The sequence below is a fragment of the Bos indicus genome, chromosome 11 (assembly GCF_029378745.1).
Source record: "Bos indicus isolate NIAB-ARS_2022 breed Sahiwal x Tharparkar chromosome 11, NIAB-ARS_B.indTharparkar_mat_pri_1.0, whole genome shotgun sequence".
In the NCBI taxonomy this organism is placed as follows: Eukaryota; Metazoa; Chordata; class Mammalia; order Artiodactyla; family Bovidae; genus Bos; species Bos indicus.
In genome coordinates, this window is record NC_091770.1 from 19,481,378 (window position 1) to 19,495,303 (window position 13,926).

The 13,926-nt window shown below is 38.8% G+C and overlaps 1 protein-coding gene across 2 annotated transcripts in view; it reads right to left on the reverse strand.

The window, feature by feature from the left end:
• Positions 1-6,453: 6,453 nt before the first annotated feature.
• EIF2AK2 (eukaryotic translation initiation factor 2 alpha kinase 2) overlaps positions 6,454-13,926 on the reverse strand; it is a 33,505-nt gene continuing 26,032 nt past the window's right edge. For both annotated transcript variants that reach the window (XM_070798508.1, XM_019969993.2), the window contains exons 13-16: positions 12,687-12,815; positions 11,125-11,229; positions 10,037-10,087; positions 6,454-9,959 (exon numbers count right to left, since the gene is read on the reverse strand). In XM_070798508.1, coding sequence (XP_070654609.1) covers positions 9,837-9,959; positions 10,037-10,087; positions 11,125-11,229; positions 12,687-12,815 — 408 coding nt within the window. In that variant the 3' untranslated portion in view covers positions 6,454-9,836. The remainder of the gene's footprint in view (positions 9,960-10,036; positions 10,088-11,124; positions 11,230-12,686; positions 12,816-13,926) is intronic.

A 13,926-nucleotide genomic window follows, 5' to 3' on the forward strand; every position in this document is an offset into this window, starting at 1 on the left:
TTATGATATTCCATAAAGTCATGAGTTTTCATGGCAACGTGTGTATCCATTGCAAGTTTTGGCTAAAGAAACAATAGTTGGGAGTAACCTGAAACATCAGGTGATCCAAATTCTTAGTTGTTTGACAACATTCCCAGCAGGTGGTAATCCTGCCTCTACCTTGATTTGTCCAGCCGCAGACAGCTCACTGCCTTAGAAGAGCTGGGTAGCACTAAGTCATTTTTAAAGTTATTTTTCTGTCTTAAGCTGAATTCTGCTTCCCTATAACTTAACCAAATACAGCTAAAGACATACCATGTGGCACATTCCTAGAGAGGTCCATGTAAGTTTGGGCATCAAAATCATGAACTTTTTTTAAAGTTCCCACACTCAGGAACTACCCTTAGTGACTTGACTCAGCTAGTCTAGGATTGTTTCTAGATATCTATTTATTTTAAAGTTCTGAGTCTGATTATCACCTGTGGGTAAGAACTAGTGCTCTAGGTTAAACCAGAGCACAACTGTTCTTTGGATCAAGTTGTGACCTTACCTGTACAGTTTTATAGCTCACCTTTCCAAGCAATGAGCAAGAGATCAGCCTCTTATTATAAACGGCAAAGTTGAGAACATAGCAGAAGCTAACCTACACTTACCCAAGTTATCAATAGTATGAGTTGTATTAACCTCTGACCTAATATGACCTAATTCACTTGTCCTCAAGTTTAACTTGGAGAGCTTTAAAAAAATGATAATACAAAGATTATCATACTTCCAGAGAGTCTATATAATTGATCACTCTGGCCTGAGCACTACTATCCTTGATACCAACATGCAGTAGAGTTTGAAAACCTAGTCAATGTCTGGGCCTCAGTTCTTCATCTAGAAACTGAATTATTTTTATGAGTATAAATACATATGTAAAACATTGGACATATAGTTGGACAATACTGTTTTGATATTTACCTTTTTCATGTAAAAAATAGTAACATTGTATTAACAGATAAAACATGAGTGCGTCTTCTTCTTGCAGTTATAATCACATGCTTGCCTGTCATGTTAGCCACCATAATGACATTCGTTCTGTCAGACCCAAAGCCATGTGGATTCTTTCAGACAGAATGGAGTTAGGAACTGGATTCTTTTTCTCCTTGCACTATGGGGCTACCTGCCCGGTGGCCTAGAGTATTTTAAATATGTTCGTGAGTATATTCATTAACATAAGAATAGGAATAACCGTGAAGGCACCCATGAATCCACCAGAGTTGGGGTCTGCATTTCCAGGCCAGAGCCCAGCACTCAGCCTGCCTTGGAGAGTGGGAGACATCCCTCCATTACCACCACCAATGAAAACTACAGATTTTCAGTATGAGTAAAAGCTTACTTTTATTCATAAACGCATTTAACAACTTCATAACCAGACAATAATGAAAACCAAGGGGTGCAAAATACTGAAAAGAATTTTTAAACTTGCTTTAGAACATAAGTGACATTTGAAACATAAATTTTAACAGGTCAGGTTGTCATTTACTTTTGACCATAGTATGTTAATACTATGTTTATTGTCAAAGTCCTATCTAGAATTTCTAAAATGTTTGATTTTCCTCATTATAAACTCAAAATACCGAAGCTTCTAAAATTCAACATAAAGAGATTTTAATATTGGTTTACCTACCCACTTTTAAGTGTTATATACCAACATTTAATTGTTGAAATTTCACAATGAACAATTATTTCATATCAGACACATTCTGTAGGATCAGGCATATAAAATTCTTGGCACTTTTATTCCCTACTAATTCAAAAGCACTTAGAGAGTTCCTGCTTTATGCAGGTTGCTTCCTTAAGGTAAATCAACTGTTCCTGCTTTCCAGAAATTTACAAGGAGGAGGACACCCACACAGGAATAACTGAGTGCCAAGGCAAACTGGTAAGTACCATACTGAAGTACTAAGCACTAGGGGTACTAGGGAGAGGTTTCATTCTGTATGGGAGATGGTAAAACACTATGGTAGCAACACTGAATTTGGGCTCTGAACATCATTTTCATATCCAAAGTCAGTAGGAAGGAGTTACAGTAGGACCTGTGTTTCTACTCCCAGGTATATACCCAGGAGAAATGGAAACATATGTTCACATAAAACTTGCACACAAATATTCATAGCAGTATTCATAATAGCCAGAAAACAGAAACCCAAATGTCCATCCGCTGATGAATAGGTGAATTTGATGTATCCATGTAGTCGAATACTATTTGGCAACCGAAGGGAAAGGAATTTCCACCCAAGCTATATCATAGATGACACTTGAAAACAATAAGTGAAAATGATCACATGTTGTATGATTGTGTTGTATGATTCCACTTAAATGAAATATCCCAAGCAGGCAAGTCTATGGAGACTGAAAGTGGATGAGTGGTTGCAGAGAATTAGGGGAAGATGAGGAAAGCCTGCTAACAAGTACAGGGTTTCTTTCTGGGGAGACAGAAGTGTTTTGAAATTGATTGTGGTGATGGCTGCACACCTCTGAATAAACACCACTAAACTGTATACTTTAAATGGGGTGAATTTTAGAATATGCGAAATTATGTCTCAATAAAGCTGTTATTTTACAAAAAAAAAGGAAAAGATTGAAGGGAATTTTAGGTAGAAACCATAGCTAAGAGCCATTGAGCACAAAAGCCTATTTAGGTGACCCTGAGCAGACCTGTGTGGCTGGGACTTAATCAGGTAACGATGAACAGGGGATGCAAAACGGGAGCGCCCAGAGGACACAGCCCTGCCAGCACTTTGACTTGAGCCCAGTGAAACTGGCCTCCCGAACTGTAAGAAAATAAATGTGTTGTTTTCAGCCGCCAATTTTGTGGTCATTTGGTTACAGCAGCTCTAGGAAACTAAAACAGGTCTCAATCATATTGACCCCTGAAGAGCCACACATATTTGAGATATCTGATTTGCCTCAAGAGTTTTACCCATTACATGGATTTTAGTCCTCCGATAAGCCAGTTATGGGCTTCCCTGGTGGCTCAGATGGTAAAGAATCCACCTGTAATGCGGGAGACCTGGGTTCTCCTGCATTTAGTATAAGCCAGTAGTGGGGCCTCTGTACACCTGTCAGCTCTTGTCCCTGTGACCATTCTGAGGAAGTGTCAGGACTGGAGCTCATGGTCACAGATGGAAAATCACAGACGTTAGGGAGTGGACTGACATTTAGATATAAAGGGTAAATATCTAAATGGAGATGTCCAGCATACTTTTGTTTCTGAGCCCTTTCCTCTATGTACTCCCCTCGGCAAGCTCTTGGATTCAAAGTTAAGCACCAGGGCTTATTTCCGGATAAGACCCACATCTCTTTTGTGTATGATTCCAGCTCATCCTTCAAGTTCTTCCCCTGCATTTCCTAGATCTGCTCTACATTCACTCTTGAATATTATGGCAGCACCTCAAACTCGACATCTCCAAACGAGATCCAGCATTTTACCTCCTCAGTGTGCCGCACATGAACCATTGCTCCACTGTTGCTTAAATTCTAACTAAAAACTGTGCAGTAGAGAACAGTGTGAGACAAAATCTCTCTCAGCTGTGTGTGGCTCACTGAAGGGGTTAATGTGATTGAGACTTGGACCTTCTTTAACAGCATCATACTTCTGGTGCTCACCATCAGAGCAACCTGGAGGTATTCTCTGATTACCTAAATCCTCACATCCAATTAGATGCCAGCTCCTCTTGGTTCTGTCCCCTCCCATTGTTATGGTCCGCTTAGCCTCTCGGACTTCTGACCTTTCAATAGTCTTTGCCTGCTCCAACCTAGTCTAAACACAGTTTCAAAGTATAAGTTGGATCACATTCCTGCCCCCCACCAAAAAAAGTAAAAAAAAAAAAAAAGCCAAAAAACCTCTTTCTCACCTTTGGAGGTTGCTGGGGTGCCACCTCATTCTAAAAATTAATAAATATTAATCCCATCTTTTCCATTCAGTTTTTGGGCTTCCCTGGTGGCTCCATGCTAAAGAATCTGTCTGCCAATGCAGGAGACATGGGTTCAATCCCAGGGTTGGGAAGAGCCCCTGGAGAAGGAAATGGCAACCCACTCCAGTATTCCTTCCTGGAAAATCCCACAGACAGAGGAGCTTGGTGGGATACAGTCCATGGGATCGCAAAGGAGTCAGACATGACTTAGCGATTAAACAGCAACAACCCATTCAGCTTTAGAGAAAATTCTTCTTTCAAGAAGAATCACAGATAATAAATGCAAGAGGTTTGATAGAATCTGAAAAACAGTCTTGCAACCCCTAATGAAACAATGGATCCAGGCAATAGTCATCAATGGCTGCTGACACTCTTAGATGAAAGACCGATAAGGAAAACTGACGGCAGTGGATGACAGCACCAGAAATGCAAGTTGCTCAGTCGTGCCCGACTCCGTACAGTCCATGGAATTCTCCAGGCCAGAATACCGGAGTGGGTAGCCTTTCCCTCCTCCAGGGGATCTTCCCAACCCAGACACCACCACAAACCACCGATCAAAATCACCAAAAGTGGAACAGTCAGACATCATGCTCCTCCTGGAGTGATGCAGAATACATAGCATCATACCCTAACACAATGTATAAGAAATACACATTGTATGTTGGTTTTCACATAGAAATAAGGAAGACTCCTCTCTACACACACACACACACACACACACACACACACACACACACACTACAGCATCATCTAGGGAGTATTGGAAAAATTTTTCAGACCATAGTCAAATCAATTTTCTAGATCTAACTAAACACCATGGGGATACCATCAGCCAAATCCTAAATGAAGGAAGTTCTATAGGATATACGACCTAGTTCCTTCCTCAAATAAAAGGCAAGAGGAAAGAAACAAAAAGCAGGGTAATGTTATAGAGCAAAAGTACTCTATAACAGGGTAATACTATAGAGTAAATGTTATAGAATAAAAGTTGGTAAAAGTTCATTTACCAACTAAATGCAATGTTGGATCCTGATTTTAAAAACCTGCCGAAAAATATTTTTAAATAGGAAAACTCCATACAGTCTGATTATTAAAGAAATCTTACTAATTTTGTTGAGCAACAGTGATATCGAGGTTTGGTTAAAACTTAAAATATCTTTTATGTTAGAAATACATCTTTAGGACTCCCCTGGTACTGCAGTGGTTAAGAATCTGCCTGCCAATACAGAAGGAAACAGACTCAATCCCTGGTCCAAGAAGATTCACATGCTGTGGGACCACTGAGCCCATGCACCACAACTCCTGAAGCCCACGTGCCCTAGAGCCCAAGTTCCACAGCAAGAGAAGCCACGGCAATGAGAAGCCCACACACCCAACTACAGACTAGCCCTGCACCCACCACATCTAGAGAGAGCCTGCAGGCAGCAAAGAAGACCCAGCACAGCCAAAAAACAAAGAAAAAAAAGTTTAAATACGTCTTTAAGTGTTTACAAGCGGAATGATACAATACCTGAGATTTACTTTAAAATTCTCCAGCAAAATAAAGGGGTAAATAGAACAAGAAAAGCAGAGTACTGATAGTTGTTGAAGCCGGGTACACAGAGTTTCATTATTCTAGTCTCTGCTTTTATGTTTTAACATAAAAACTTATAAAAATAAATATGGATAATATTGAAATTATTCCATATTCATAATGAAAAATTAACATGCCAAAAACCTCAATCTATGCTGAAAGTGTGAAACAGATGTTGTGACTTTATCTTTCAAGTTGGTACACTGGATAACAGAGTCTTGGAAAAGCTTGTTTTTAGATTTCTAACCATTTCATACATACATGTGCAGTATGTATACATGTGGATACACACGTGTATATACGTACAAGTCTGAGTTCACGGACATGCAGTCTATGTGGCTGCACAAGGTCCCCATGGTAATTTGTGAATAAGGGCCTCACATTTTCATTTTGCTTTGGATCCCACATATTATATAGCTGGCCATACACACAGACACACATACACTCATACATATGTGTATATGTGTGTATTTATATTAAATACCACCAACAAAAATAACATGTGCTGAGTATGACACATCTATATATATTTATGTTAAATATGTGCACATTTAATAGGAAACATGTGTTCTCTGTAATAAAAATTTCCTAGAAGTTCTGTTTCTAGTGAGGCAATTAGGTTAAAATGGCTCTTGAAAATCTCTGCACATATGTGTTTTAATTAGCAAATAAGGTCCCTGGTCTTTGCCCCTCTTCTCCTTTGACTAAAAGGATACTTTTTATTTACTAGATCGTTTAAGGCTGAGAAAATACATGCTAAAATAAACCTTTAAGGGATGCTATATTTACTTTACAGTAGTCGAGAAATATTTGAGTGAGAGAAGGATATATAAAAGAACCGAATCATTATGCTATACATTTGAAACTAATATAATATTGCAAATCAATTATACCTGAGTTTAAAAAATGAGAGGTTAAAAATAAAGCCATGTTCACTCATTTGCCACGTTCATTGGCTTTTATTTTGAGTTTGTCTTTATTCAACAAATCCAGATAATACTTTTTTAAAAGATTTGTCTCCTCCTAGAAAAACTTCAATCTGCAGAAAAGCTCTAGGAATAACACAAGAAATACTGTATATCCTCCACCTAGATTTATCAGTTTTCCATTGTTAACATTTTGCCACACTTCCCTCTCTCTGTCTCACTGTCTCTCTCTATAAACACACATGCACACAGGTGTTTCTCCAGTGGCTCAGCAGGTAAAGAATCTGCCTGCAATGCAGGAGACACAGGAAACACAGGTTCGGTCCCTTGGATAGAAAAGATCCCCTGGAGGAGGAAATGGCAACCCACTCCAGTGTTCTTGCCTGGAGAATCCCATGGATGGAGGAGCCTGGCGGGCTACAGCCCAAAGGGTCACAAAGAGTCGGATACTACTGAACGACTAAGTGTATACCTACATACCATATTTATGTTCACCTTGATTTTTGCTGAACATTTGTAAGTTGCAAATGTCAAGCCACTTCACCTCTAAATATTTCTGTATGCACTGCCTAAGAAAAAGTAAGACATCTTCCAGTATGATAATATCATTATCATTATCAATATCATTATCATACCTAAGAAAATTAACAATTATTCTATAAATTCATTTAATATGCAGTCTATATTCAAATGTTCTCAATTATCTCAAAAATGTCTTTTATAGCTATTTCCTGGGTTTTTCTTTTTTTGTATGTATATACCAGGATACAATCAAGATTCAAGCATTGCATTTGGTCATGGTATCTCTAGTCTCTCTGTATTTAGAAGAGTTCCTCTACTTTCTTTTTCATCGTCCTGACTTTTTGAGAAACCCAAGTTAATTACCTTATCAGTGATTTCATTCAGGATTTGGCTAATCATTTTAATTTAATTTCATGATTAATTTCCAGTTAAACACTGCGGGCAATAAAACTAAACAGCTGACAGTCTATAATTCTTACATCACATCAGGAGGGGTGCAGTGTTAACTGCTTCCACTTTTGGTGATGCTGAACCTTTAATTACTTGGTTATTGTGGTGACAAGATCTTCTCATTTTAAAGATACATTTTCCCCTTTGCAATATCATCTATGGGACTATATTTACATCCTTTTGTGGCTCCTGTTTCCCAATACCTTTTCAACCAAAAGTTTTAGCATCCATTGATGAACCTTGCCTTAATCAAATACTGCACTGGGAGTTGAAGACCATATTAACTGCTTTCAATTACACTTTTTAGAAACTGCTATCAATCTTGACAAAAGTATTTTCTACTACCATGATTTTTCTGCTAAGCTTAAACTTGGCTCATTTTAAAAATTACAAAATTACACGATGATTTTAGAATGATAGTTGGTTGCTGCTGTGTGCTCAGTCACTCCCGACTCTTTGGGACCCCATGGACTGTAGCCCGCCAGGCTCCTCTGTCCATGCAATTTTCCAGGCAAGAATACTGGAGTGGGTTGCCATTTCCTCACTCCAGGGGATCTTCCCCACCCAGGGATCACACCCACCTCTCCTGCTTCTCTTGCCTTGGTAGGCGGATTCTTTACCACTGCGCCACCTGGGAAGGCAGTTGGTTACTACAAAGCTTAAAGTAACCCTCAAGTTCTTCCAAGATGCAGCCTTAATTATCTTCTGGCCCAGGTGGCTATGCGGTAAATAATCTGCCTGCCAAGGCAGGAGATGCAGGAAACGCGGGTGCAATCCCTACGTCAGTATGATCCTCTGGAGTGAGGAAATGGCAACCCACTCCAGTATTCTGGCCTAGAGGATTCCACAGACAGAGGAGCCTGGCGGGCTACAGTCCATGGGGTCACAAAGAGATGGACACAACGGAGCAACTAAGCACGTTCCCAACAGCAATTCATGGAACCAAACTAGTGTACCCAATTTCTCAAATCTATCTTTTCCAGGATGCATACCAGGCCCTTTGTCCAGGCTCCTCACGTGGTCTGCTCTCTATTCATCTCAATCCTTCACAGACTTGGAAGTCTCACTGGAATGTCACTTCTAAGCCTGTGCCATGGTTCCTCAGTATGTCATCTCACCCCTCCAGATTGACTGTTTTCTGTGCTCAGCTATTGTCTTACAGCACAATTATCATCTCTTTAAAGTGTCTGTTATAACATGTACAAAATGTATTTAAGAGAAGTAAAAGAATTATGCAGTAAACACTAGTGGACTCAACATGCAGAGTAAGGAAAAAAAAATTAACTGTTAACTCTTAAATCTCTCCTGTCCCTCCTCAGAGAAAACCACTATCAGAATCTAATAATTGTTCTCACTCCTTTCCTTCCCTGTGTTGTTTACCACATTCGTTTGGATACCTAAACACACTCATTTCACACTTATTCCACTTACCATGTTCTTTAACTTTATATTAATGGAATCATTCTGTGTATATTTTCTGCAGTCTGCTTTGTTTCCTTAACATATGTTCCTGAGAGATCTGGCATGTTAGGGTGTTCAGCTGAAATCCCTTCATTTCACGCTGTACATACAGTATTCCAGTGTGTGAATATAACACAACTTGTGTATCCTTTCTTCTTCTGGTGCACATTAGCACTGTTTCCTATTTTTTGGCTATTATGAACAGGGTTCCTATGAACATTCTTGTTGGTGTGTATGTAGCAATGGAATTGATTGCTTTTCAGGAAAGGATATATACATTTAAGTTTGCTGCTGCTGCTAAGTCACTTCAGTCGTGTCCGACTCTGTGCAACCCCAGAGAGGGCAGCCCACCAGGATCCCCCACCCATGGGATTCTCCAGGCAAGAACACTGGAGTGGGTTGCCATTTCCTTCTCCAATGCATAAAAGTGAAAAGTGAAAGTGAAGTCACTCCCCATGGACTGCAGCCTACCAGGCTCCTCCACCCATGGGATTTTCCAGGCAAGAGTGCTGGAGTGGGGTGCCATAAGTTTGCTACATGATACCAAATTGCTTTCAGAAGTATTATACTTATTTATCTTTTTTACTTATCTTTTCATGGTCACCATATTCTCCAACTAGATTATTAGCTATTTAAGACAGAGATAGATCTGATACTATTTTTGCCTAGAAACATTAGGCATTTAACAAATATTCATTCATTAATTGATTCACTGATTGGTATTAAAAAGAAAGTTTGAGGGGTTCTTTTGGTATTTTCACAACAAGAAGATTATCCACGGGAAAGTCAAATGTAAGAATGTTTCTAAAGTAAGAAAAAATGTAAATCTTTCTTCAAATGTGGCAAAAAAAAAATTAAGAGAAAAAATGAAAATAGAAGATAAATACCATCAATATTCCCAAGCAGATTTTAGACAGTTACAGGAAAATGGAATTATCAGAAGCAGGATACTTTTTGAAGTATCTAACATGTGTTTCGTTTCTTTTTTTCTGTAACATTATTCCACTCCTTCAAAGTCTTCAGTATCTCAGATGCGGTAGGTCGTTTCTTGGGGTCCACTGAGAGTAATTTCTCCAGAAGATCTTTCTGTAATGACAGTAAGAGTCAATTCTAGGAAAGAAAACATTGCAATAAACAAAATTCAATTATTTTTAAATGCTTACTTCTTTGTCGTCAAATACATCTAATCTGCCATTCCTTAGATCGTCAAAGAACTAAAAATTAAACATATATATGTTTATTAGGAAATGATTCACTTTGGAGAAAAACAAACTTAGAAAGCACAAAAGGCTGGGGATACCAGAATTCTAGGATATTTCTAGATTTTTAGAAAAATCTCTTCAGCTAAGAAGCAAGCGGGAATCCTTTTCCCCCACCACCCCCATTAAGAACCATCCTGATCACTACAGCATGTTGAAGTTTTAAGAGCATCATATGAATTATCTCCTTGCATCCTTTTTGGAGCCCTCTGCAAGGTATTTTCAATATCCCTGCCTTACAGGGGAGAAGGCTGTCAACTCCAGGCAAGTCCCTCTTACTGACCTTCAGACTAGGATATCCAGTTGCCTGCAGCATTCGGTGCCCCCCCCCACTGTCTTCATAAGAAATTCATATTCTTGCTTTAATTTCATCCCAGTATATCTTTCCAGTACCACTGACCATCAACCACTTCCTTGACTTATATACTCCAATACAAATGACACTGCCAACTATTCCCAAATATATTCTTCCCAATCCTTTTCCACGCTAGCATCACCTTCTCTCTAAATTGGAGTATTGGAAGCCAACCAATCCTTCAGAGCCCAATTTAAACACCTGCATGAAGCCTAAATCCCTGCAGCTAGCAAAGCCCCCCTCCTAGCTGTTTCCATTAGACTTCATGCCTTCTCCTATAATATTCATAGCATTCTCTTATGTTACCTTTCCTTGTAACATATAAGCTCCTTGAGAACAGCCTTCCTCATTTTCATAACCCTTGGAGAGCTCAGCACAGGGTCTTATGCAAAGCAAGCCATCGATACAATTTTACAGACAGAGATGCACACACCTTCCAAAGAAGACCAAAGGTTTGGTCTTCAAGAAAAAGTATTGGTTGCCCAAACTTGAAAGAGATAAAAATTCATTTTTAATTTGCAGTCAACACTAACATGCTCCAGTCCATCCTCACGTGAGGTCAATAACTGCAGCAGTACTTTGAATATGATGGTCAATAATTTTTGTTGCTTAATTCTTTCTGTAACATTGTATTTACCTTCTGTGTTTCTAAAGAAGTGAGACATATATGAAGAAGTTCTGCAAGAATCAGCCCCAAAGCATAGATGTCCACTTCATTTCCATAGTCTTTCACAGAAGAAAGCTGAAAAAAAAAAATTTATATTCGTGACTCACTGATATAAATATTCATGCCTTCTAAAGCCAAAAAAGTTATCTAACCAAAATGTCTTATAATACACAACAATGTATATTCATTAGCAAGATATGTAGGCCCTGACTGCCCAGGTTCAAATCTCTGTCACTAAACAGCTAAATCACCTGTATACACTACCCATCAATGTGGGAATAATCTAAATCCTAAAATGGAGATAGCAATAGTTTGAACCTCAGAGTTTGACTGTGGGGTTAAATGAGACCATTAGGTGAAGCGCCCAGTAAATCACTTGCATGCAAAGGTTTATCACAGATTCATTCACAATATTCCACAACTGGAAGCAACCCAAATGTCCATCAACAGGAGAATGGATGAACAAATTGTGGTATATTCATACAATGGAATACTATTCAGCCACAAAAAGGAATAATCTGCTGTTATTTATAAGCAACCACTAGAGGTTCTCCAATAGACATTACTTTGAGTGAAATAATCAAACATAGAAGAGTACATACAATGTGATCCCATTCATATGAAGCTCAAGATCAGGGGAAAGTAATCTATGGTGATAGAAATCAGAGAACTGGTTTCCTCTGGGCAGTGGAGAGGAATGACCGACTGGAAATGGGTCTAAAGCTGAGGAAAATGTTCTACCTTCTCATAGGCTTGTAGGCTTCATGAACCTATGCCTTTGTCAGAACTAAAAAAAAAATGTAGACATTCAAGATCTGAATTTTATGGTGTATAAATCTTTCCTCAATATTGGATGCAGGAGATATTTAAGAGAATGGGAGTTGAAAGGAAGCTGTTACTCTCCTATGACTTCTACTTACACACCTTGGAAAAACTTTGTTATGTTTTTATAAACTGCACCTGTCATTCTAGTCAACAATTTCACTTCAAAGACTCTATCATTGATTATCACAGAAATACTTGTTTTTAGACTCACAGGTAAGGAAGAAGACACATAACATGTCTACAAATGTAAAAGGTTGAAAACAGCCTAAATAAATGCCCATCAGTCAGGAAATAGTTAAATGATTGCTGTCTATCTGTATTTTGGTGTACAATACAGTTGTTAAAAACAATGTGTCAGATCTATTTGTACAGATATGGAAAGATTATGATACACTGTTGAGTAAAAAAAAATTAAGTCACAAAATAACTTTTAGTAGCTTCATAAAATGTATTTATTATTTTTATGTAAAAAAGTCTCCATAAATATATGTATCTATATATTTTTTATAACTCAAAGAAAATGACCTAAAAGGATAAACTACCAACTCTGGTGAAAAGAGTAGGAATAAAAATGAAGAGTAATGGTAATTTTCCATTTTCATTCTATTTACTTATGTATTATTTTAATTTTATGAGTGCCTGTTATTTTTATAATTAAAAAATGAAAGAGATAAAAAATATCTAGACAGAAAGAAAGGGGACCTCACCTGTTCTGGGCTCATGTATCGTAAAGTTCCCTTTTTACTTGTCCGCGTTTCATCATTTTTCAGGTATGTAACAAGTCCAAAGTCTCCAATCTTGATTTGGTTCATAGCTACTAAAAATATGTTACCTGGCTGCCGAAAAAATATGTTATAAGTACTAATTTGACAGATTTTTATCACATATCCAATTCATACTTCTTAACAGCTATTTTTAAATTTACTTGTAAGGCATTTACCTGCTCCTAGGTAGCCCAAAACAGGAAACTTATTAATATCAGTCTTTAAAATGCTAACTGAAGAAGTCAGGACATTTTAGCTGATAGCAGAGAAAGCTTGGGAAATAGCTGCCTTCAGATAGCTGAAGATAAGTCAAAGAAAGATGGATTCACTCCTGCCTGGTCCCTGTGGGGATAGATCCAGGGCTAGAGGATGGAAACGACCCCAAGACTTGCTTTTAATATATCCTAATACGACATGGGTTTGGGTGAACTCCAGGAGTTGGTGATGGACAGGGAGGCCTGGCGTGCTGCAATTCATGGGGTCGCAAAGAGTCAGACACGACTGAGCGACTGAACTGACTGAACTGAATATAGTAATCGTGTGGTCCAACAAATGGGAGTTAGAGAGTTCCCCATCCTACAAGGTAGTCAAGACAGGGCTGGACACCCACTTGGTGGAAACACTGCAAACATGAGTCCAGCATTTGAAAGGGATTGAAGGAGACACCCTTAAGATCCTCTCCCATCCTGAGATTCTCAGAATGAGTCCATTCCCAGTAATGCTGCAGAATACCCTGTGCAGAATTTTCCCTGGGAGCTTCCTTTATATCCATTTCTCCAGGCTTCTGACTTCTTAACAAACACAGCCCCTCTGTCTTTGAAGGCATACCAAGTTAACTGGAAGCTGATGCCTAGCACTGAAATATATTTTTCTACATAATTCTTTAAGCATAATGGGAAAAAAAAAAAGGAAGAACAGAATGAGAATTCCACAACTTTGTAGAAGGTATTGACTAATATTCTAAAGACCATGAAACCAGGAAGGTTGTTGATGAGGACTCTGTGCTTCCACTGCAGGGGGCCCAGGTTTGATCCCTGGTCATGGAACGAAGATCCCACAAGGTGTGGCAAAAAAAGGGGGTGCAAACTTTATCCAGGAGGCAAAAGAATAAGGTGACCGAGGAGCCTGGGGCAGTTGGGAAATTGAACCTCCTCAGCCCATAAGCCCTCTCTCCAGAAACCTC